This window comes from Anastrepha ludens, chromosome 5 (assembly GCF_028408465.1).
Source record: "Anastrepha ludens isolate Willacy chromosome 5, idAnaLude1.1, whole genome shotgun sequence".
Classification (NCBI taxonomy): Eukaryota; Metazoa; Arthropoda; class Insecta; order Diptera; family Tephritidae; genus Anastrepha; species Anastrepha ludens.
The window spans coordinates 41,491,483-41,515,704 of record NC_071501.1 but is presented as its reverse complement, the minus strand read 5'-3'; the positions used below and the strand labels follow the sequence as shown (position 1 = coordinate 41,515,704).

At 36.3% G+C, this 24,222-nt stretch overlaps 1 protein-coding gene across 9 annotated transcripts in view; it reads left to right on the top strand.

The window, feature by feature from the left end:
* Nucleotides 1-24,222, top strand: part of LOC128865011 (sodium/hydrogen exchanger 9) — a 50,903-nt gene that overhangs the window by 20,115 nt on the left and 6,566 nt on the right. Inside the window, exons 6-15 of one of the 9 annotated variants that reach the window (XM_054104863.1) lie at nucleotides 5,167-5,475; nucleotides 5,546-5,657; nucleotides 5,731-5,884; nucleotides 5,947-5,998; nucleotides 8,995-9,027; nucleotides 13,195-13,254; nucleotides 13,716-13,837; nucleotides 17,512-17,620; nucleotides 17,967-18,125; nucleotides 21,377-22,081. In XM_054104863.1, the coding sequence (XP_053960838.1) occupies nucleotides 5,167-5,475; nucleotides 5,546-5,657; nucleotides 5,731-5,884; nucleotides 5,947-5,998; nucleotides 8,995-9,027; nucleotides 13,195-13,254; nucleotides 13,716-13,837; nucleotides 17,512-17,620; nucleotides 17,967-18,125; nucleotides 21,377-21,409 (1,143 nt within the window). In that variant the 3' untranslated portion in view covers nucleotides 21,410-22,081. Of the gene's footprint in view, nucleotides 1-5,166; nucleotides 5,476-5,545; nucleotides 5,658-5,730; nucleotides 5,885-5,946; nucleotides 5,999-8,994; nucleotides 9,028-13,194; nucleotides 13,255-13,697; nucleotides 13,838-17,511; nucleotides 17,621-17,966; nucleotides 18,923-19,207; nucleotides 19,560-21,376; nucleotides 22,082-24,222 lie in introns of those variants that run through there. The other 8 variants (XM_054104860.1, XM_054104859.1, XM_054104868.1 and 5 more) reach the window with 8 other exon arrangements.

The window sequence follows — 24,222 nt, the reverse complement described above, 5'->3', positions numbered from 1 at the left end:
GCGCTTCACTGTTTCTATTTGTTAGCGATTTTAGCACACTCAAGCTGTCCGAGAATATGACGGTCCGTTTGTTGTTTTTGGCTGCGTGGTGGACGGCGAAACTAATTGCTGCTAGTTCGGCATTGAAAATACCAGCATTTGGTGGAAGAAGAGCTTGATGGATTGTTTGGAAGGTTCCGTCCTTCCGTTGTTCTACAACAGCATAAGATGGTGATTCTTCGAGTAAAGAGCCATCAGTATAATAAAAAATATCAGCTTTACAGTTTGCTTTATATGTTAAGAATATCTTTTTGTAAGCTTCTTGTGAGGTGTTATTTTTGTGGAAGGTGTTTAGTGAAATATCTATTGAAATGTTTTTGTTTGTCTTAAATGTGTCTGGTGGTTTAGGTGGTATTGGCGTATGCGTATCCAGTAGGTATTTAGATATAGCCGCAATGCTGCAGGTGCTTCTATAGCTCTGACTAACCGGGTTTCGGCTGGTTATGCGTTTCCAAAAGTCGTTATGTAGGGGATGCGACACGGTTGTGATAGATTTTGCCGCCAGCTTTGCGGATCGACTTCGGAGTAGCCATTGAAAGTCGTTGTAGCGCGCTTCGACTCTTACAGCTTCTGTTGGTGTTGCCATTAGTAATCCAGCTGCTATTCTAAAACAGTGATTAAACGCTGTATTTATTTTGTTTTTATTATTTTCAGAGGTGTATCCGTAGAGGCTGATACAGTGTTGTGTTACTCCTTCAGTTAGTGACCGGCAAATGTCAAGTGCTGTTTCGATATGAGGACCCTTTTTCCTTGAACATATAACTTTGAGTAAGTTCTGTACTTTACTAAGTTTTGTTGTGATTGTTTTTATGTGCTCATTCCATAGAAGATTCCTTGTGAAGGTTATACCCAAGATTCTCATTTTGCTTTTCAATTCGACGCGTTTGTTTCTCAGTGTGATAGATGTTGCGTTACAGTTTCTCTTTCGGCAAAGGTGTAAAGCTTCAGTTTTGTCGGCTGGAATTACTGCTCCCGTTTTTTTCGACCATTCGTGTATTCTTTTGTCAATGGCGTTGAGGCTTTGTGATACGTTCTCTTGAGTACCTGAAGACAATGCGAAGATGTTATCTGCATAGATGCCAATGAAGTCAATTCCACTTATCCCTTTTAATGTTTTTGACAGTGTATTTGTGTAAGCATTAAAGAGAAATACTGAGAATGGGGAGCCTTGCGGAATTCCATTATCTAGTATGTAATTCTGAGATAGGTAACCATCTACTTTCACGGAGATTCTTCTGTGAGAGAGAAAGGATGATGCTAATTTCAAAACTACTTTGGGTATGCCCCAATCGTGTAGCTCCTTTATTACAACTGTTGATACTACCCTGTCGAATGCTTTTTCGAGGTCTTCAGACACGATTAAGCAGTGTTTTTGATGGTTTAGGTTGTTTTTTGTTTTTGTTTCTAATAGGTGACAAAGTGTGTGTGCTCCGTGGTTTGCCATGTATGCATGTTGAATTTTGAGTATTTTTTCATCACATGCTTCCCATAATCTTCTTGTCACTATTTTATCAAAAATTTTCGACAGTACAGGGAGTAAGGAAATGGGTCGGTATCCTTCGGTTGAATTCTGGTTCTTACCCGTCTTCGGAATGGGCGCTAGTACTGCTTGCTTCCAGTCATGTGGATAAATACCTGTTTTAAGAATATTGCTGTAAAGTTGGCACAATCTTGTTTTGAGGACACTTGACGAATTTTTTATCATGGTATAAGTAATTTTGTCCTTGCCAGGCGATGTTCCTTTTGCGTTTTGGAGTGCAAAATGCAATTCTGAGAGTGTTACTGTGTCTATAATGAAGTTTAGGTTGTTTCCAGGGCATTCCAAGCTGTCAATGTTCATATTTAATTTTTCTTGTATGAGGCTTCTATCGAATTTGGCGTTTGCCCCTACTGAGCTCCATGCTCTTGCTAGGTGAGTCGCTTTTTGTTCTGGGTGTGAGATGACGGTGTTTTCTGTAAAGATTGGTGGAAAACTGGATATGGTATTGGATTTAATCTTTCTTACTTTGCTCCATAATGTTTTAGCATCTATCGTTGGGCTTAAGGAATTTACGAAGCATTTCCACGTTTCTTGTTTTGCCTTTTTACAGGCTCTTCTAACCTGCGCACACAATCTTTTGAAGTTAAGAATCCTTGTTGGAGTTTCTCTGTCCCTAACTTTTTTCCAAGCTTTCTTTTTTTCGTGTATAAGGGTGTTAATTTCTGCGTTGAACCATACTGGGGAGTTTTTCTGTTTCGGACATCGGCTGGTTGGCATGGATTCATTTGCTGATTTTCTAATTATCTTTTTAAGTAAGGCAGCTTCTTGGTTGACATTATTTGATTTAAGAAATTGATTGTCAAAAAGTTCTGTTTTATTTCGGAAAAGTTCCCAGTTTGCTTTGTTTTCCTTGAATCTCCCTATAAATTTTTTCTCGATCTTGGTGCTTCCATTCTGTATAAAAATTGGGAAGTGGTCGCCTGCGATAGGTTGGGATGGACAGCTCCAGGACAAGCAGCCTGCCAAATCACTTGAAGCCATAGATACATCTACTGAGGTAAGTGTGTTCCTTGTGTTCAGGAGTGTTGGTGCACCATTATTTAAAAATACTAGATTGCGAGCATGTGCAAAGGACTCCCACATATTTCCGCTTCTTGAGTTGTATTGAGATCCCCAAAGTGTATTTTGAGCGTTTAGGTCCCCTGCGACTATATGATGTCCTGAGTTTATTTGTGGTAAGTCTTGCAGCAGCTGTTGTGTTAAGTTTATGTCCGTTTCTTTGTAGATATTTGTAATATGTAAGTCTTTTAGTCCGTGTATGGTTATGGTTTGATGCAAAAGTTGGTTAGTGGATGTTTTATGATTTGAAGCGTTTATTGTATTTTTAACTAATATTGCTATTCCTGATTTTGCATACGTTAAATGTTTGTTGTGGTGAAATATTTGATAGTTTGGTAGGTGAAGTAATTGTTGGTTTTTGTTTATGATATGAGTTTCCTGTAATAATATGATATCTGGATTATGTGTGGAAGTTAGGTATTCCAGTCCAAATTTATTGTTAATAAATCCCTGAATATTCCATTGTATTATTGAGAGGTTTAGGCCGAAATCCATTTACGGAATTAAAAGAATGAATCAGTTTTTTCTGTATATTTCGGCGGTGTCTTTTTGTGTGTATTAGGTGTGATGTCGTTTAGCTCAGGTAGTATTAGTTCCCTACTTGGGGATGTTTCCATGTTATTATCTTCTGCGCATATGTTGTTGTGTCTGGTGATTGTACTGGTTTTCTGCGTATTTTGTTTTGCTTGTAGGTATTTTGTCTTTTTGTGTGTATTAGGTGTGATGTCGTTTAGCTCAGGTAGTAGTAGTTCCCTACTTGGGGATGTTTCCATATTATTATCTTCTGCGGATGTGTTATTGTGTCTGGTGATCGTGTTGTTTTTTTGTGTATTCTGTTTGGTTGGATTTTCTGTTTGTGTGTATCTGATAGTGTCTGCATTTGTTACCTTAGTTTCTTTGTTTACATCAATATTCTTTTGTGTGCTGTTAATTGTTTGTGAACTATTGTTTGGTAGGTTGTTTTGGTTAGTTTTTGTGTTTGTTGTTTCGTTTTGTTTCTCTGGGTTTTTTGTTATATTAGGTTTGGTATTTATAACTATTTGTGCCATTGTTGGTTTTGTTGTTCGCTTTGTGAAAGGCTCGATTTGGTAGGCGGAAGGGTTACTGTTATATATCTTCCATGCTTCTCGCACGGTGCAGCGACGTTCGATTTTTATTTTGTTGACTGCTTTGTGTTTTAGGAAGCTGAGGCAGGCCGAATCATAGGATGAGTGTGTGGTGCTGTCACAGTTTATACAATATTTTCCGGTGCATTTTTCATGTGAAGGGGGCGTTGCGCACTCTTTGCAAAGTTCCATGTTCCGGCATCTATTTTTGGTGTGTCCAAGTCTCTGGCAGTTTCTACATCTCATTGGATTTGGGATATATTCTTGTACGCGAACTCTTTCCCATCCAAGCTTGATTGTGTCCGGCCTACGAACCAGATCGAAAGTAACTACTGCTGCTCCGGTTGGTATTAGTTTATCTCCATACTTCTTCATGATTTTCTTAACCTCAATCACTTTTTGGCTAGCTAGACCTTGAACTAATTCTTCTTCTAGGAGGTTGATGATATTCCTGGAGAAGATTCTTCCTTGTGAGGTATTAAGTCCTTTATGTGAAGCAATCTTTACCGGAATTATTCCTATAAAAGTTGCTTTCTGAAACTTTTGAGCTGCCTTTAAGTTTAGGGTTTTGATGAGCAGATCTCCGGATCTTAGTGCAGACACTTCGGTGTAGTCGACGCATATGTGTTTAAGCCCTTTGTCGATCTGGAATACATTGTATGACGAAAGAGGGCGAATTTCTTCACCAACTTTTGGTCCCACAGCGGTCGCTACGAGATATCGCGGAATGTGATCATCGTTCTGTTTGTGTTGAGGGAGAGGTACGAAATCGTCAGATCTCGTGCGTTTGCCAGGTTGGTCAATGTCCGGGTCAAGTAGCCGAAACCTGTTTGAAGAGGGGGGGTCAGCCCCATTCATTTTCACACTGCACTGGTTTTCAACTGTTTGTGCTACTATAAATTTTAACCGAAAAGAAAGAATGTGGTAGATTTGTAATTGAATAGCTAACACTAAGCACTAAAGGAAATCACTAGTTTTGTTTAATCACAACGGAAGAGCGAAAATAACACGTCTTTGCGCGGCGATTGCCTGAACTAGACTGTACTAAAATATATATTTAAGAAGCTCGTGGTAAAATTTGAGACTAATCGATTTAGCCGTTTTCGAGTAAAGTTAGTCACCGACTTTGAAAAACACCATTTTGAGAAAAATGCGTTTAAAGTTTGTCTTGTAGTCTCAAGCATTCTGAAGCGCCGACGATATTAAATTTTCTGTGTGTATTCTTTAATATATGTACATTAAGAAAAAAATACAAAATTGATTTTTTGAAAATTCTAACTGTACCTGTATATAACCCCTTAATATTTATTACTATTTTTAAAATTTGATTTATTTATTTTCCTAATTTTTTAACTCTTCCTCCTTCTTTGAATTAATATATTTTTTATAACTGGAACATAATTTCCTTAACTGCCACTGCACTTGACAAAGTTCACCCGCGTACGTGAGTTTCCACTACTCGAATCTGCACTCTTCGTACTCATGTCGTATAGTACTTTCCTGATTGCGGAAGCTTCTGAATTGACTGGCGTAGTGGCTGTGCTCTTTTGCGGTATTTGTCAGGCGCATTATACCTATAACAATCTATCGGAGGATTCACGCACACGCACAAAGGAGATATTTGAATTGTTGAATTTCTTGGCAGAGAATTTCATATTTTCATACATTGGCGTTTCGATGTTTACCTTCCCCAAGCATCACTTTGATGCTGTTTTTATAATAACTGGCTTTGTAAGAGACACAATCGTTTTACTACCAGTGAACACTTTTAATTAATTTATACATTTTTTCACCTTCACAGGTGACCGCTGCCATTGGACGCGCTGTTAATATTTATCCACTCTCTTGGCTATTGAATTTGAATCGTAAACCGAAAATATCTTCAAATTTCCAACACATGCTCTTCTTTGCCGGTATGACATAGATATTTTCATGCACATATACATACATACAAATATCTATGCGTAAATTTGTATGCTTTTCCAGGCTTGCGCGGCGCCATGTCCTTTGCCTTGGCTATTCGTAATACCGTTTCCGAGGCACGTCAAACGATGTTGACCACAACCTCGTTAATTGTGATTTTTACAGTCGTCATACAGGGTGGTGCATCCAATTTTCTACTGAATTGGCTCAAAATACCGTAAGTTCAAGTTGTATTTAGATAGCAGACTGGCATACAAATTTCAATCTCTTTTCATGCAGCGTTGGCGTCGACGAAGAGACTGAACAGCTAAATAATTATCGCGTACGCAGTGTGAGTATTGCATTTTATGTGTTGTAATTGTAATGTAATTCAACAATTGGTTTTGGGTTTCATTTTATTTAATTTGTCTAGCATAAGTGATTGTGTGTAAATGAATTGCAGCTGTTTGCTTTAATGCGCCTGTAAATTTGTAATTTTTATCAAATAATTTATCATTTCAAATTACTGCTAACATTACAGGCGATGAGAATTTACAATTGAAATCAATTATATTGAATTTTAATAAGCCTCTAATTTGACATACTATATGCAAACCTAATCTGAAAACTAAAAAAACTTTTGAACGACAATGTTTTTTCTCTAAATTCAAAGCATGGCAAATTAACGGACTCAGTTAATTAAACAAAGATTAAGAATAGGTGTGTGCATATATATACACGTCAGTTGATTGATAGAAAAGTGGGATTTGTTTTCTATATCAACTAAATGCCAGGTATTATTAATACTTCCCGAACCACTTTAAGAATGTGCTTATTTCTGGTCCTTTATTTGATTGAGTTCACACATTGAAAAATTAACAGTTGCATACAAAAACGTATTTATTCAAATATTTTCTCACTTTTTAGAGTTTATTAATACCTATGCCTGCAATCAGTAGTCTCTATTAGTGACTCTTGGGCACTAACGCAACTAGTGGCCGCTTTCTGAAGCACTGAGCTAATATATTTAACCCTCTTTTTTTAACCCTCTGTTGGGTACTCGGATCTGACCAGACTGGCTTTTTCGACTTTGAACGTGATTTTAAGATATTTCTATTATATCATAGCTAACTTAGCGGTAGACTAATCACCTACTCTGTCAGAAATCAAAATAGATTAACGAAACCAACACAAGACTGAGTCTTATCGAGGCCCTATGCTTCCGAGAGGAGTGAAAAAGGAAAACAAAAATTATAGCTAACGATTTGAGCTTCCAGGTAGCTTCCTAAAATTTAATTTTCTATAGATTTATGGATATAATCTTTCAAAAAGGATCCTCAAACAGGTTGAAAAAAAGGCCAGCTTACGGTTTGCGCTTCCAAGTAGCTTCCTAAAATGTAATTTTCTATCGATTTATGGATATAATCTTTTAAAAAGGATCCCCAAACAGGATGAAAAAAAGGCCAGACTCGACAGAAGTTAAATATAAATATTTCTTGTTATAACTGCATAAATATTTCCCCTAAATGTTTGGAGAATGCTGCTGTAGGGCAAGTCCTTGGCCGAATATAAATCCGAGTGGTTTCATAAACGTAGACCCCAACTTTTGTGCGAGCATAATTCCTCATAACCTGCGTCATCTCTCAATTTTTCAAAATTACTCATTTTGTAAGAAAATAAACGCAGCATTCCAGTTTCGATACATAAGTGTTGTCGTATGACATAGCTTAACCCTGTGGGTACTTTTGACGTATCAGAACCTCATGCATTTATTTGACTAAATTCGCACATTAACGCATCGTCACTGATTTGTGACATGGAGCATTGTATTGTTGGAATTGACCTCTATCTTAATTAGTGTCACAGAAAATGCGTCTTAACGAAGGCAAAAGTACAGTTCCTAATACATTTATGTACACACTTTTGCCTGTACATGCGACACTCGCAAGTGAACATTTCGCCGACACCATCAGCAGCCATACAGTCCCAGATCATAGTGCTGCCTACCCCATGCTTAACAGTTGGTACCACGCAATCTGTATGGTATTCCTCGGCAACCCGTCGCCTCACAAATGTCAAACCAGGTGTTCCAAATACCCGTAGGAAAGGTAAAAAAACTATTTTGTAAGATTTGTGTTATTTCCTCCAAATTAGACTAGAGTAAGAAGGTGTGGTTGTTTGACACTATATTTTAAAATGATGTAAACTAAGCCTCTCTCAAAATTCAATTCATCAAAACAGAGAACATTCGACTAATGTTTACGTCGGTGAGCCCATTCTAAACACTTTTTCCGAGTTTTTTCTGAAAGCCACGGCTTCTTTCGGTCTTTGCATCGTTATAAACGTGATTCCAGAAGCCTTCTTCTAGTTGTTTTTGGGCCACGTGGCAATTTTTATGAAAAACATTTTCATGGCAGAAATACACTCGAGGTATCCAAGAGGCGATGGCTATTAGAAACATCTTTTTTTATAATTTTATGTTTCATGTTCACATTGGCTACCGAGCTTGAGAACTACCGAATGGTAGTCACGCACGAAGCTATTCTGCTACGACGTTCGTATTGGTAAAGATGTCACAGCCTCTCTAGCCAAGGTGCCCGCTACTTCGTTCCCAGTTAAACCCCTGTACCCTAGAACTCATATGACCCGGATGCGATTATGCGTTCTTAACAAATTCAGTTTCTCGATACACTCAAAGACCAGTGAGGACTTAACCGCACAGGATGGCAGTGCCTTGAGTACCGCCTGACTGCCGCTCAGAATGGCAATTGACTCATTTACCCATTTTAGAATATAACTCAAAAAAGAATAACAAGTGATTGCTGCGCTTGAAAAATCTGAAAGCAGAATAAACAAATAACGGTTAATTTATAGGATAGGATAGGATAGGTTAGTTTTCTACTAAAATAAAGAGAATATAAAAACTTTCAGTGCTCATGAGAGTGATACTCGTTCAATCTTTCAGAGAATCAAAGGCAAGAGGTTTAGTATTTCAAATCCGATCAATTGACGCACAGTGTATAGTATGCACATACTCTGCTTATGTTTATGAATGAATTATTTTGAAAGCAGCCCATTTTTTACGCTTATATTAAAAGATTTGTACTACTTTCATCATTCATTCATAAAATATTCGAATTACACTTCAATCGCACCAATTTCAAACACAATTTATATGTATGTAATTTTTGTATGTACTCTTGCGAATTACTAATTACCTGATTGATTAATTTTCTTTATTGCAATTTTAATTCTAATATTTTTTCTATCGCCTCTATTACTACCGCATCATCCCACACATCCAATTATGCAAATACACCAAATCGAAAATAAAATTACCCAATAAAGGTTTATAATTCAATGGAAAATACAGCGGCTGCGGTATGTGCACTATTCATTCATAAGCTTCATATGTAAAACGAAAAAAAAACAACAAAAACAAATTACAATTGGGAAGTTTTTGTTATTATTATTTTTTTTTTTTAATTCTGTTGGTGTTATTTTTTGAATTCACTCACTTTTACTAACTCTTTTACAGCACAGTTGACTATGAAGAGTCTTTTGGTGGTTATTCTAATAATTTAATTCTAAATATTGTCTAAATTTGGATAATCACATTTATTATTCATTTATTTTGCACGCACAATTTACATACATACATACATTCATATATACGAGCCTACCGACATTGTCTTCCATGTTTAAAACTGAGCGAAATGATGGACTACAGAAAAAAATACCCAAACAAAGAAACTTAAATCTTAGCAAAAAATTGAAGCCATAAAAGGATTGTGGAACAGTTTAAAATATATTGATTGTTTTTTAATCGTATTGTCAAAAACAACGGTATCTTTCAATAACATATTACAAAACATATTTGTTTTTTGGTTCTACTGATAAAAAAGAACTTTGAGATTAACGATATATTTACATATTTATTTTTTCTATGGTTATTAAAATTAAAAAAGAGTGTATTATACCTTTTTTGAGTTAACTAAAGAAAAATATTTCATCAGCCCTTACGGTCACGGCACACACAGTTCTTCGTATTATCTAGCCATAGGTCCCTTGGCTTATGGAGCTGGTTGCTGTATTTCTTCTCCGCTTTGCATTGATCATGTTGATTCCCAATTTCAAGCTCCTCTGCGAGTGAGATTTCAATTTGGATTTGGGCGTGAGTGAAATTTCAACTTGGCTTTGGGCGCGCACTCGGCTTGCCCTGGCGATCTGGCCACCATCCACTGGTTCGAGACGATAGATAAATTGTTCACCGAAACGACGACGCAGTAGATCCATTGTTTCACGGGCGGACGTATGGGAAGTAGCGCCGCTTGTTGGAACAAATGTTGTGTCTCTGTTACATTGGCGCCAGCCTCGTCTTTGAAAAAATATGAGCCGATGATTCCTCCAGCCTATTGACCAAACCAAACTTTTTCGATGAACGTTTGTTTTCGATGAACGTAATGGCTGTTCTTGAATAGCTTCAGACTGCTATTCAGCCCAAATACGGCAGTTTTACTTATTGACGTAGCCATAAAGCCAAAGTGGACCTCATCGCTGAACACCACAAGTTGGCCTGAGCGCTCGATAAACATTTTTCATAGAGTGTCGATTTTCGTAAGTAAAAAAAGTATATATATATATATAATATATTATTGCTGGGGAGGGTCGATTTGTGGGGAGGCAAAAAAATCGCCCATTGCTCTGTGAAAATCATATTCTAGGGATCAAAATAAGAAACTTTGCCGAAGGAACCATACCTCTAAAACGAATTCTGATGTCCCCCAATTTGGGTCGAACATTTTAGTTTCTTTTCTCATGTAAAGGCCAAAAATGGTAATATTTTGAAATGATTGTATGGGGAACCCCCCAGGGGAGTTCCAGGGGGTGTGCCACTGGCATGGGTGGATCGGCCGTCCAAAGTAAGTGGGGGTCGGTCATACATTTGGACTCGATCGGAGCACTCTAAATGGGTCAAAGTAGGATTTTTCGTTCGACCCAAATTGGGGGACATCAGAATTCGTTTTAGAGGTATGGTTCCTTCGGCAAAGTTTCTTATTTTGATCCCTAGAATACGATTTTCACAGAGCAATGAGCGGTTTTTAAATCGACCCGCCCTAATACACATATATATATAATTGGCGCGTACACTCTTTTTGGGTGTTTGGCCGAGCTCCTCTTCCTATTTGTGGTGTGCGTCTTGATGTTGTTTCACAAATGGAAAGTAGAAAAAGTAGCTATTAGAGAAAGTACCGCTAATCACCCTTTAGTCACTTTCAATATTATTGGCTCTTACCCCATTCTACTTGTCTCGACTCCTGCTTTATCAGAGTTGCGGAAATGTGGGACCGCGAAAGCGGTTTACGCGCCAATCAAGAAGAAGAAGACCTTCCGTTAGTTGACATCAACGACGGCAACTGTTTGATAAACCGTCCTAGGCGCAGCTTTGTCATTGTATGGCTTCTTTCTCGTCTTTGGGCGCATACATCTTGAAGTCATGCTACTCCGCCTAGCCACAAGACTTCTGCTAAATGGTCTCGTTGTTTTATCGAGATATTCGTGGTATTTTCCAGCAAATGCTAGACTTTTCACCAACTCCCCGAGCGCTGTAGCTCAATATTTTTAGGTAATTAGTTGCTACTGCATCATTTAGTGTGCCTTAACAGGCCACCCAAGCTGTCGTGCAGAAAAAATTAAATAAAGCCAAAACAAATTGGTAGTAATTCACGATGTACAGAATGGAGAGTGGTGGCCAACATCAGACCGTTATCCGGCTCTCAGCGATGTTGAAGGAATTACCTGATTGGCTGACCCGACATAAAGGATCGGCAGACCAGAGTCATATCAGATTATACTGGCCACCATATTTTTACTGACGGCTCAAGGATGGACAATGGCACTGGATCGGGAGTGTACTCAGAACAATTATCCTTAAATTGCTTTTTTAGATTCTCAAACAAGTGAAGCGTCTTCCAAGGTGTGATCTACGCTATAGACAAAGCAACAAAAACGATAAGACTAATGGGCTTACCTCTTAGATAGTCAAGCAACGATCAAGGTACTGGCCTCAGCGCTTATCAATTCAAGATGTGATAAAAATACAGGAGATCACTCTCGCTTATTCAACAACACAACATCACACTTTGTGGGGTCCCCGGCCACTCTGGAGTGGAGGAAAATGAAAGAGCGGATGAGTGGGCAAGGAAAGGCTCTGAGCTTGACCTTCGGCGAGTGGTAGACGACTGTAAATTGCGATTGTCTTGAGCGTAGTCACGGAAACCCAAAGAAGGTGGTCTATGACTACTAACTGCAGGATCTCCAAAGCGCTCTGGCCATAAATGAATCTTAAAAGGATAAAATGTGTGCTTGGATTAAAAAAATCAGCTACCAGCGTCCTCACAGGTGTTATAACGGGTCACCGCGCTATTGGAACCCTAGCCTGAAGAATGGACTCACAATGACTTCGGCAGGAGTTGTAGATATGAAGCAGAAATTGAGTTGGTACAACACCTCCTCTATGAATGTCCTGCACTTGCCCTGCCGTGCCAAATATAGGGTTTTCCAATAACAGGTGTTACTTAAATATATAAAAGGCTATCGAGAGATGATTAACGATTTTTTTTATGGCCGGAATTGGATGGTATTGATCTGGACAACGTTTATTTTCAACAGGACGGCGCTACGTGCCACACAAGCAACGAAACCATTGATCTTTTACGGGAAAAGTTTCCGGATCATGTTATCTCTCGAAGAGGTGATCACAATTGGCCACCGAGATCTTGTGATTTAAGACCTTGTGACTTTTTTTATTTGGGGCCACGTGAAAAAGAAAACGAATATTGTCCTGTAAGCGTGGTCGTGGTGGTCATTTGCCTGATGTTATTTTCCACTATTAACGGCATGCCTTCCTATTTATAATGAAATAAACATCCGATCATTTATATTAAAAAATATAATTTTTCTTTGAATATCAAAATAACATCTCTTATTAAAAATCCCTTTATCTTAGCGATTATTACTTTGAAGATCTGGAAAGTTTGCAAAATGTCTCACCAGTTGCCTTCTTAAAAAGTTCTAAGTGATTTAAGCAACTTAGTTAGAAGATGGAAATCTAATGCAGGTAACACAATGGACCTTGGGGCCACCGAGTGTATTGTCTAAGACAAGCAACCTGCCTAACCTAAGCTAAGCTAACCTAGACAATGACTTAGCTTATAGGAGAACCCGGCAAGAAATAGTGATTCTTTCACAATCGGCAATTGTTAGTTCGTTGCCTTCACCAAGCCCAAGCTTATTTTCACAGTTTCTTTGTGTCTTTCGCTTTTTCATTGTGGCATAAGGTCATTCTCAGGTTTAAGGAAATTTTCGGAAAATTTAAAATTTAAATTTTGTATTCGCTTTATTGGCTATTTAACTGCAATCTGATTAATTCAATAAAAATAAACTACTCAAAAATTGCTATCCATTCGCTCAGTTGTAAACATTTAATCAGTAAAGGATTAGTTAGAGGATTGTAAATTTTTGTGTTTTCATGTACAATACACGCAGTCAATCGATACGGGACTCAATTTGGGCCAGCTGCCTATGTCACGTCGACGCAGCTCCTTGGTAAGGATACGTGTCTTTACGCGTTATAAGCCTCTTAATACATATTGATTTTAATTTTTTTACTATTCAATGCAGATTAAACCCATAAATAATTTTTGTTGTTGTTGTTGTTTTGCATTGTTTTCGAATTGCCCTGCCTTTGCACTCAATACACAAAAGTAAAAATATACATTTTTATTTACTTATATTTTTTCTATTTATGTATTTACCTCCTCATATTTTATGCCATTTTCAACGTTACTCGTAATCGTATTTTATTTGTTTTTTGGTACATCTAACTTATTTGAATTCGTTATTTGCTTTAGCCTTTTGCAGTTGCGTTATAGTTTCGCTTATCTCATATTTTATATGAATTTGTATATGTATAATGTATGTATGTGTTTGTATTTGATTAGTTTCTGTTGAATATCCCTGCAGAAGTTTACTAGAATTTTAAAAATTAGTCTGATGCATATTTGCAGGATGTCGATGTAGATGTAGAAGGAGCCGGTGGACTTGGTGATGCCAGTGCACAGGCCGCCATAAATGCAAAACGCAATGAGAAGGCATTTTTGGCAAGGATATGGGGCAATTTCGATACCAAGTAAGTGCTTACATTATATATTTGTTGTTTTATTTTTTCATTTTTTTTTCTTGTAAAACATGGAATTTAAGTTTAGTTTTTTGAAAATGTGTGATGTGAAGGTGAAGTAAACAAGAATTTCGTGGTTTGTATTTTCTACAGAAATGTGTGCTTTTTTAAGTAAAAAAGTAAGCAAAAGTATTGTAGTATTCACGGAAGCGAGTAACACTGTGGAACAAATTCAGGTTAGCAAAAATTAGGTACATTCTGAGAGTGGCGGGTGAAAATAGAGGCGAAATTAGAAGACCCGTATCGCGCCGTTTTTTTATGTTAGTTCAAATTTTTTTTTAATCGGCATTCGAAGTTCGAAATCGGAGCAAAATTGTTTATATGGTTTTTTGGCTATAACTCGTCGACTAATTGATATTTTTTCAATCTGTAAAAGCCAAATTATTGCTAGAGACCTGTGCAACAATTACAATTTTTGAAAAAATTGATTTCGAAAATTTTTGTGGTACTTATGAAACAATATACCGAAAATCGGCTCCGATTTCGAACTTCGAAGGCCGATTAAAAAAAAATTCGAACTAACTTAAAAAAACGGCGCGATACGGGTCTTCTAATTTCGCCTCTATTTTCACCCGCCACTCTCAGAATGGACCTAATTTTTGCTAACCTGAATTTGTTGCACAGTGTAATGAGAGGACCAAATTCAAGTAAACGACAAGTTTTAGAAAAAATAACTGATTAAAATTAACGTCGGCATTTTATTTAATGTTTCAATATTTTGTGGAAGAACACGCGCTAATTATAACCTGCCGACCACTCGTCAAGACATTAAAGCAATCAGGTTTCTGACGGTATTTTGATAAAATCCACCCCCATTCCATTTAGTTCGGCTTGCATATTTTAACTGTTTCACATTGCCTAACTGTCATCCACTGTTGAAAACTTGTTTGGATAATAAGCTCCAAAGAGTCCAAATTGAGGTCTGGCCTGCAAGCGAGCCATTCATATTATGAAATACCACAGGTCTCGAAAAACTCCTTAGTTGTTTTCGCGCTATGAACTGCTGCGTTCTTCTTCTTAATTGGCGCGATGACCGCTTACGCGATTTTGACCTAATTTCTTTCTCGTGCTAACCGGCGCCGGTTGGACACAAGTGAAGCCAAGTCCTTCTCGACCAGATCTTTCCAACGCAGATCTTTGCTACCACCAGCAGGTACCGCATCGAATAATTTCAGAGCTTAAATGCTTTCATCCACTCGGACGACATGCCTAGCCAACGTAGCCGCTGGATCTTTATTCGCTGCGCTATGACTATGTCGTCGTAAAGCTCATCGTTTCATCGCCTGCGATACTCGCCATCGGCAACGTGGAAGAGTCCAAAAATCTTCCGCATAATCTTTCTCTCAAACACTCCAAGCAACGCTTCATCGGATATTGTCATCGTCTACGCTTCTGTGCCATACTTTAGGACGGGCATGATGAGAGCCTTGTGTTGCTGTGTTACCTTGTTGGCATACCCATTCGAATTCGCTTAATAAGGACTTCGAAATTAATAAGGACTTCATACAACAGCTCAATGTTTTTTCGGCATTTATTTAGTTAGAAATAACGCAATTTGCGGTCTTACCAAGTCATTAGCGAACCGCCGCAGAAGTTTGATGTTATTCGAGTTTTTTCGCTTTCCGCTTGTCGTGCCAATACTTTTTAAAATTGTCGAGAATATCAAGGCAAAACTTATTTTCATCAGAAATTGGTATTTTTCAGCAAATTTTATCCTTGTTGGTTTATGGCGCATTTTTAGCATTGGCTTGGAAGTGCGTTTAACATTTTCAAGGTGTTCGTTGGCTTTTAAAATTTATTGAATACGCCTTGCCAAAACTTACAGATTAAGTGAGCGTCGAATTTCCGACGGGTTGTGCAACTTATTCGCGACAAGTCGACGTAATTCTCTAAAGTCTTTGAGAAAATGTTGGTTTTCTACCAGAAGATTTCTTCTTTCCATATTTTTCATGTAATTTTAGTAATGCAGTAGTACATTTTTATTAGTTTTCTCAACTACTTTACTTCATTTTCAAGATTAGCTAGGGCTTTTCCGGGATCCTTTTCCATTAGTTTCTTTTCACGACCCATTAATGAAAATTCCTTATTTAGTATATTTTTAATGAACTCAAGTTTTCCGGTTAATTAAAATGTGCTCATGTTCGCTTTATTTCGATTATGGCATAAACATATGAAGTTATAATTATTCTTATACAAATGTTTCCAACGTTTTATGACTAATCTTCAATGCTTGGAAAATGGAGTTAGTGCCTCTTATGCCGGTCTGACTCGACAATTTCCATGAGTTTACCAACGTTTTCGACGATTGGCTAGAGTAGAAAAGCCGGAAAACTTAGCTGTGGCATTCGATACTCTATATGGTTCATAAATAGCCTACGTGTTTCTGCCCGCGTGCCTAGATTTTACAATCTGTTCATATTTGTATTGAGGAATGTCTAGAATTTTCTTTTTCTCCAAACTAGGCCTAGGGAGGCAATAGACAGATATATTTTTTGAGAAGTTTCGGTAAAAGTTCGTCCCTAAGCAACTTTTTTCATATACCGCATGGTATATTGCTGCGTCTTTCCGGAACTATTTAGTACTTAGCCGATTGGAATTTACGTGAGGAGTCAACAGTACCGTTAGTTTCACGTCCTTTTAGCTATCCATATGATTTAAATTCCAATTGATCTGCAGGCCATTCACCAAACGTGAACATTTAGTGGCTTCAAATATTGCACCAGTTCTAACTTATGTGAGTGAACCACGTCAAATCGAGAAATTTGGACTCCCGGAACTATATTTTTCTATAGGGAGTCGTCATATAAGTGCTCAGTGCCTTAAAACTGTAGGTCCATTCCTTATATTATATATACAGCGTTGCTCTATCGTGTAAAATTGTACTGTATTGCATAAAATAATATCTGTGTACTTGACAAATATCAAAGGTGACATAAACATGATACCATCTAATAATTATTTACTACTGACGTCTAGGTGTCACTTTTGAAAGATTCTTTATATATATTAGTTTGGAGAAAAAGAAATCCATAATTTTTGCGCAAATGGTTTAAATGTTGATTTTTAGCTCCCGGGCGATGCTACGACTACTAACATGCCGATCAACTTCGATTATTTCTGCGATTTTATCGACATTTTCTTTAACATCAAAAATGCCGGAATGGAATCGACGACACCATAATTGCACGTAATTAGCTGTTACAGCATCAGCACCATAAACACCATTTCCAATTTGAGCGGCCTAGCTTGCATTTTTGCCTTTATCAACGAAAAACTGTAAAATGTTTCGAAATTTCTCTTTGTTGACTTCCATTGTTAACACCCTGTAACTCACAAAATATTTTTTGTAATGTGAAATGTCACCTTGACAACTTACAACTTACTTTACGAGATATCGATCACTACAGCCGTCTACCGAGAAAATAATGTATTTATGTTTCCCCAAATTAATATAATTTCAAGATGTCCGCGCACTTCAACAAAATAATATTGCTATCGAAAGTTCTATGTGACTGAAACAAACACCCGTTACAATTATAACGTAGAAAAAAGCAGCACTGATTTATTTTTGAGTATCTTATAATTTCATTTATTTTAAATTCATTTCCTTTTTACTTACTATCCAGATATATGAAACCGTTGCTGACGCATTCACGACCAACACTACTCGAAACGTTGCCCGTTTGCTGCAATCCCGTGGCGCGCTTACTCACCACAACGGAGCAACTAACACAGGTATGAATAACAGCAAATACTAAGTGGAATGCTTTCCCATTCCTCAATTCAAACACCATTCTATTGCGTTTTCATATAAACTGATAATATTTAGCTCTTTAATTTTGATATTTCCCCCTTCTTCTGGCACTTGCAAACTCGATTTACTACAAATTTCATTTCTGCATTTCTTGTCATCTCATTGCATGCTAAATTGGCTAATGGCTATGGCTACCACTCACATATGTAACTTCACATGCAAACACATACATACAAATATGTACATGCTCACATGTGCACCCGTATATTGCCAACTTCAATTATAAATGATTGATTCATTGATTGCCACGCATTTATATGAATTAAGGACGGTGGCGGTTTGCGTCGCTCCGATTCCGATTCGGACATTTGCATTGATGATGAGAATTTCGGTGCGTCCTCAACGAATGGCAATGGCGCTGCCGGCGCCAATGGAGGTAGTGGAGGCTCAGCCGGTGCGGGTCCGCGTCGCAACTCGATTAATCGTGTAAGTATACGCTTTGTCGCGGATGATCGCAGCCTCTTTGCTAGCTACAAAAATCGTGATTGAATTATATATGTATTGATACATACATATATCTTGTACTGACATACACATACTTATATTAGTATGCAACTAAGACTAACTGAGCGAAAAAGAAAAATAAAAAAACTTAACGTTAACGGAGATTAATATAACACGAATATAGTGCTATTCAAATTTAAAATTTAGACAATTTTATTAGCATTTATTTGAATTGAAAATTGCGCTAACTCTATGGTATTGGAGTAATGAAGTAATAAACAAAAATGAATTTGTTGAAAAAAAAGAATGTTAAGGCGTGTGTATAAAGTATGCAGTATTTTTAGTATAATAACTAATCTAAATCTTCAAGCAACTACCTTCTGATCTACTTATTTTCTGTAACTGCCACACAGTTGCACGCCGTAGACTTTTAAAAATGACTTTTTTGTTGTTAATGTTTTAATTTCTCCAAAGATTCGCTTAGTTTGCCATTTGCCATATTCAAACAAGTGAATAGGTGCAAGCACTAAAAATTATTAAATGTAAAACATATTTAAGATTTTTTTTTTATTTTGATTTGAAATCTATTAATTGAATTTTTATTTCTTAAACAACTTCTAATTTTTTTGCGTTGAACGCAGCACACACTGAATAATCTCGTAACAAACTTAACACCTACAACTTATGTACTTAACTTTATTCTGTTAATACGGTTAATGTTATTGTTATGTATTTATTGTTATATAAAAATATTATGTATATTTTGCATGTGAAATAAAACAAAATCAAATTAACCTAAATATGATTAAAACAATTTTCTTTTTTCATCTGCTGTATTTCTGTATTTTTCTTTCGAATAACCCACCACATATGGACACTTATTATTAATTAATTGAATTGAACTGAAAAATACTAAACTATTAAAATTTTTACGCATTAATTATATTTATATATGATTTATTAAATTATGATTATTTGTATGGTGAAAACATGAAACATGTTTATAACTTGTAACAATTAAAATGCGAAATTCAAAACAAAAAATTCTATTTCAACGCTTGCAGCAAGCGAATTTTTTGAATGAAGCTAATCAATTGATAACAGATCTTAGTTTAGTTACTAACAACTTTATGTGAAGCAAATACTTACCTAAAATCTATTATTGGTTACACAAATGCTTAAATGTATAAAATTCCATGTACTTGTACTCAACTTGAACTAACGCACCACAAATTAACATACTTCACGGTACATGAGAACATACACGCATTTTAAACGCTACATAGCATCTGTATCTTACATAAATACCTATGTACATTCAGACACGTCTATATAATCAGTTTTTTTTCAAAACTTCCGTTATTCAAATATTTTTTACTAAACCTACTCACTAAAACACAAAAAAATTCATTTCAGCTTCTCACAGACAGTTATTGTTGTTGTAAAAAAAAAACTACTCAATAAATTTTGGGTTATGCTGCTGAAGTGGCATTCTCTGGCAGATATTAAAATAGAGCCCAGCTTCTCACAGGCAGTTGTTGTTGTTGTGCAAATAATACACGTCTCCATAAATTTTTGGTATATGCTGCTGCAGTGACCGTTCCTGGCAGTTATTGAAATACTTCCTCACTAAAACTCACATAAATTCATTTGAGCTTCTCACAAGCAGTAGTTCTTCATAAATTTTAGGTTAAGATGCTGAAGTGACATTCCCAGGCAGTTATTGAAATATTTCCTAACAAAACTTTGTTACTAAAACTTTAGTAAACTCATTTCTCATAAGAAGTTGTTGCTGTTGTTGTAAAAAAAAGGTCTGCATTAATTTTAGGTTATGCTGCTAAAGTGCCAGCTCCTTGCAGTTATTGGAATATTGTGCACAAAACTTTCTCACTAAAACTTAAATAAATTCAGCTTAGCTTCGCACAAGCAATTGGTGTTGTTGTTGTAAGAACATAAAACATTCACCATAAATTTTGATTCATGAGGCGGCTCGAAAACAGTAGTTTTGAGGTGTACTTCATACATAATCATAATAGAAACAAAATTATCCAATCCCAGGAGACTCCAATGCTCCTTCTACTTGAATGCAGCGCTATAGCGCGGAGGAGATTGAGACATCTCGGCCAATTGCAGCCAGACGAAAGGCACATACGCTCAATCCAACACAGCTCGATCATGAATTTAACAAGGGAACTGGGTCTGGATGAGGTACTGTGATGAGTAGAGGGCACAAAAAAACCCTGTGGATTGCATTTTAACAAATCTCAAATCAATCTACATATGTATGTATATGTAACAGATAAATCAAAATGTATTATTCAAGGGAGGATCCATTTCGTTTTTTTTTTGTTATAATTTATAGGCAGCCAAAAAAACGGGGTTCGCTAAAAAACAAATTAGGCCAACATGTACAAAAACCCATCCTGTAGCAGCGCATGCTCAACTTCACTCATAACTTCATTCATTTTGATACAATCGACTTGAATTTCTGACACTTTCTGCATTCATTTAAAATCAATAAAAGAACAAAAACAAATGCAAACAAAGTTTGAATACCTTACTCCACTTCAGTTACTATTGTTTTTGTAGCGTTGCCAACTGTTTTTCGCGCTGGTTGTGTTTTTGCGTTTAATCTAGTATCAAAAATAGTTATTTTTTTTTAATAATCATAGGGCATCATTTTTTGGACATTTGTTAAGGGAAATTAAATTTAGGAAAGAGTGCATTATTTACACGAGAGTTCAATGTTAATTTTCAAAGCGTTTTGTTTTTTCTTCTGTAAGTGTAAATATAAAATTAAAAAATTCAGAAAATATCTGTTTTTTTGCTCATAGAACCAAATTAGGGTGAAGCAACCAAAAAAAATTTTTTTAGAGCCATCCCTGACGTTAACCGAAGTAAATTTTACTTTTTTTACTTCCTTTATGAACGACCCGAAATCAATACACATACTAAAATAGATAATGCACTTGCTTAATAGACATATTTGTATAAATGTATGTATTTCATCTTTGTTTTCCTAATATCTGGCTTCTTTGCAAATTCTTACATAATCCTCTAAAATGGTTTTCACAACTACTAACCAGAATCTCTTACAGTCCACACTTCAAGCTTCTTCTGCTAAATTCAAGTTTGCCTACACCTTCGTAATGTAGAAAAGTTCATACATATATTTTTTTTATTTAACATATTCGTTTTTATATTCCATGTTTATTATTTTTTCTTACTTGCAGAGTGAGAACAGTCTCCGTGCGCATCCTATATAACAAAAAAAAACAAAGCAAAAAGAGATAAAAAATTATAATTTTCTAATCCCATTGTTTGTAGACATACTTCTGTGGGTTGTAACAAAATTCTGTGTTTCGCTTGAATTTGGGTTCTGCACTTATTTGTTTAAAGCACCATATAAAATTTAGTTCGACGCTGTTTGTAGTTATTTTAGGTTAAAAACAAAAGATTATCAAAAAGCTCTACAAAGCATATATCCACCTATTACTATTTATTTAATAATAAGCTATTAAAAGTATACATATACACATACTTAATATATAATATGTATGAAGAAAAATTAAAGACAATTTGAATATTTGTTGTAATTTTAAATATATTTTCTGTATTTTATTTATTTTCTAATTGATTTATTTAAATTTATGTTATATGTTTTGTATGTAGATTGGTGATAAATAATTAATTTCGAATGTTTCTTAAATAGTTGATACAACCAAAAATGTAATACACTCTAAGTGGAGTCTTATCTTTAAATATTTGCAATAAATCTTCAGCAGTGACTTTTTAAATGCAATTCAAAGTTGATGATAGGTTAGGTTGTGATGGCTCGACACGTTATGGTAAGGTAAGAATAATGGAACGTTAACTTTGTCGATACCTTTGTAATCGAATAGTGTGCGTAAGGCAAGGCGATTTGAATACAGAAGGTGGCGTCTTCTGAAAAGTTACTCGATTTTTCGCGATTTTGACAAGTGTGACTTCAGGCTTATTAACAATACAAAACAAACAAAAGAAGGAGAAATTACATGTTTGTGAAAATTCACTGAATGACTTGGTTATATTGTGATTTGTAAGATTTGATTTAAACAAACTAATGAAAACAAAGTGCAGCACGTTAAATTGTGAAAGCACTAATTAATATAAAGCCTTCAAATGCAGTTTTTTGAGTTTTTATGCGAATGACGCCCTGACAAGAAAGTATGTGTGTGTACGTATAATTTCTTGTGTTTGGTTGTTGTTGTTGTAACAGCATAAACATTCCCCATACTTACACACGGGAAATGCTGCTGGAGTGACAGTCCATGGCCGGATATAAGTCCGGGTCGTTTCGGTAACGTAGAACCGACTGTCGTGGAAACGCATTTGTGTTTGGTAGTTCATATTGCTTTCGCCTACTCTTCCTCAAGACGAATCTATTCAAGGTGGGGACATTTGAGCAACACAACATTTTTTAAATTAGAAATGTCAAGGGAAAGAGAAAAGAAGAATAGAATGAATGAGAAATCTCGTTTTACTGGCATTTCTAAATTGAAGGCAAAATGAAGAAGACGAAATCAACTACTTTAATCGCACCTCTTTCTAATAGATATGCCTTGCTCTTCCTCTTCACAAACAAGTAATTCTCTTTTCTTTTATTTGTATGTTCTCGGAGCTTGACAACACAGCGAATTCGGAAGGCACCATCTCTTATTATATCATTCTTGTTCGTTACGCCCACAAAATACGCTGCAGGTCACTTGAATGGCGCAGCCAAAACTTGGGGTGTTTCATGCGCAATATCTCGTCCACGATCCATTTTATGGAACAGACTCAGGTTCATAATCCATTATGATGCCACGTAGTGAGCTTCTGCTTATCTCTCCTAAAATCAGTGTGAACCTTTCAAAAGTGTTTGAAATTTCTGATAACCACAGTACTGAGAGTTTCTAACTCCGCCCACCCTAAAAGTCGATTTCGGTTAGCAAAAAAGGGAAAGCCGACTTTTTTTATTCTTAATTGTTGTTGTTTTTGTCGTAGAAACATCAGCATTCCCCGTACATGTTTGGAGAATGCTACTGGAGTGACAGTCCTTGGCCGGATATAAATCCGGGTCGTTCCGGTAACGTAGATCCGTCTGTCGTGAGAGTCGGAGTCAGTACTCACTAATAATGACTTCGTTAATTAGTAAATACATTGGAGTGGCAACGCTTTAAAATTACCAATGTTCACTGAGCTCAACTTTTGATTTAAATAAATAAATAAAAGAAATACATAATTCAACCGATGAGTATGGGTGTGGTCGCCACACTCAATAATTACAGCAATATTGCGTCCCTATTACTTTCTTGATGGCCTATTGCTGATAGTCATCTAATTAGTTGCCGTAATATTGCAAACGTTATTTCGCGTCGAACGTGTTATTAAAAAAAATGGAAATATGCACCAATAACTCCATTTAATGTGAACTTAATTTGCGCTAAAAACAGCAAAACAAAACAGTGTTAAACTGCAAAGTAGTATTTATTAAATAAAAACTTACTCTTCCTCCTCCATTTCAATTCAGTAAAAATTTGATATTGCGCTTGATTAGCTAGTGATGAGCATCAATCAGATTGTCAACATTTTGCATTGTTGCAGAGATTTTGTAGCAGAAAGTGATGCCATCTCATAAAAAGTAAAACTGCCGAAATTATTCCAGCTTGAATGCAAGCAGCGCGATAGCGCTTGTTTTATTTCCAGTCGAGAAATAGAAATACCAACCAAACTTTGTACCAGGTTGTTCAAGAAGTTTTGCGGTTCGATAAGAGAAGGCATTGCTACTAGCCAATTTTTTTTTTTTTTTGTGTTGGTGCATTCTTTATATGAACGTGATTGATTACAAACCATTTAGTACCAACGTGTCACAGAGAGAGAGCTATACCTTACTATATAGTGAGAAATAACACTGCCTACTTTTTGGCGCTTGTTGTTGGTGCAAACTTGAAGGAAATATATTTTTGGTGCCTACTTTTTGGCGTTATATTTCCTTGGTGCCTGCTGTTTTGAGCGTTTTTTGGTCCCAATTTGTTTGGCCCTTATTTTGGTGCCTACT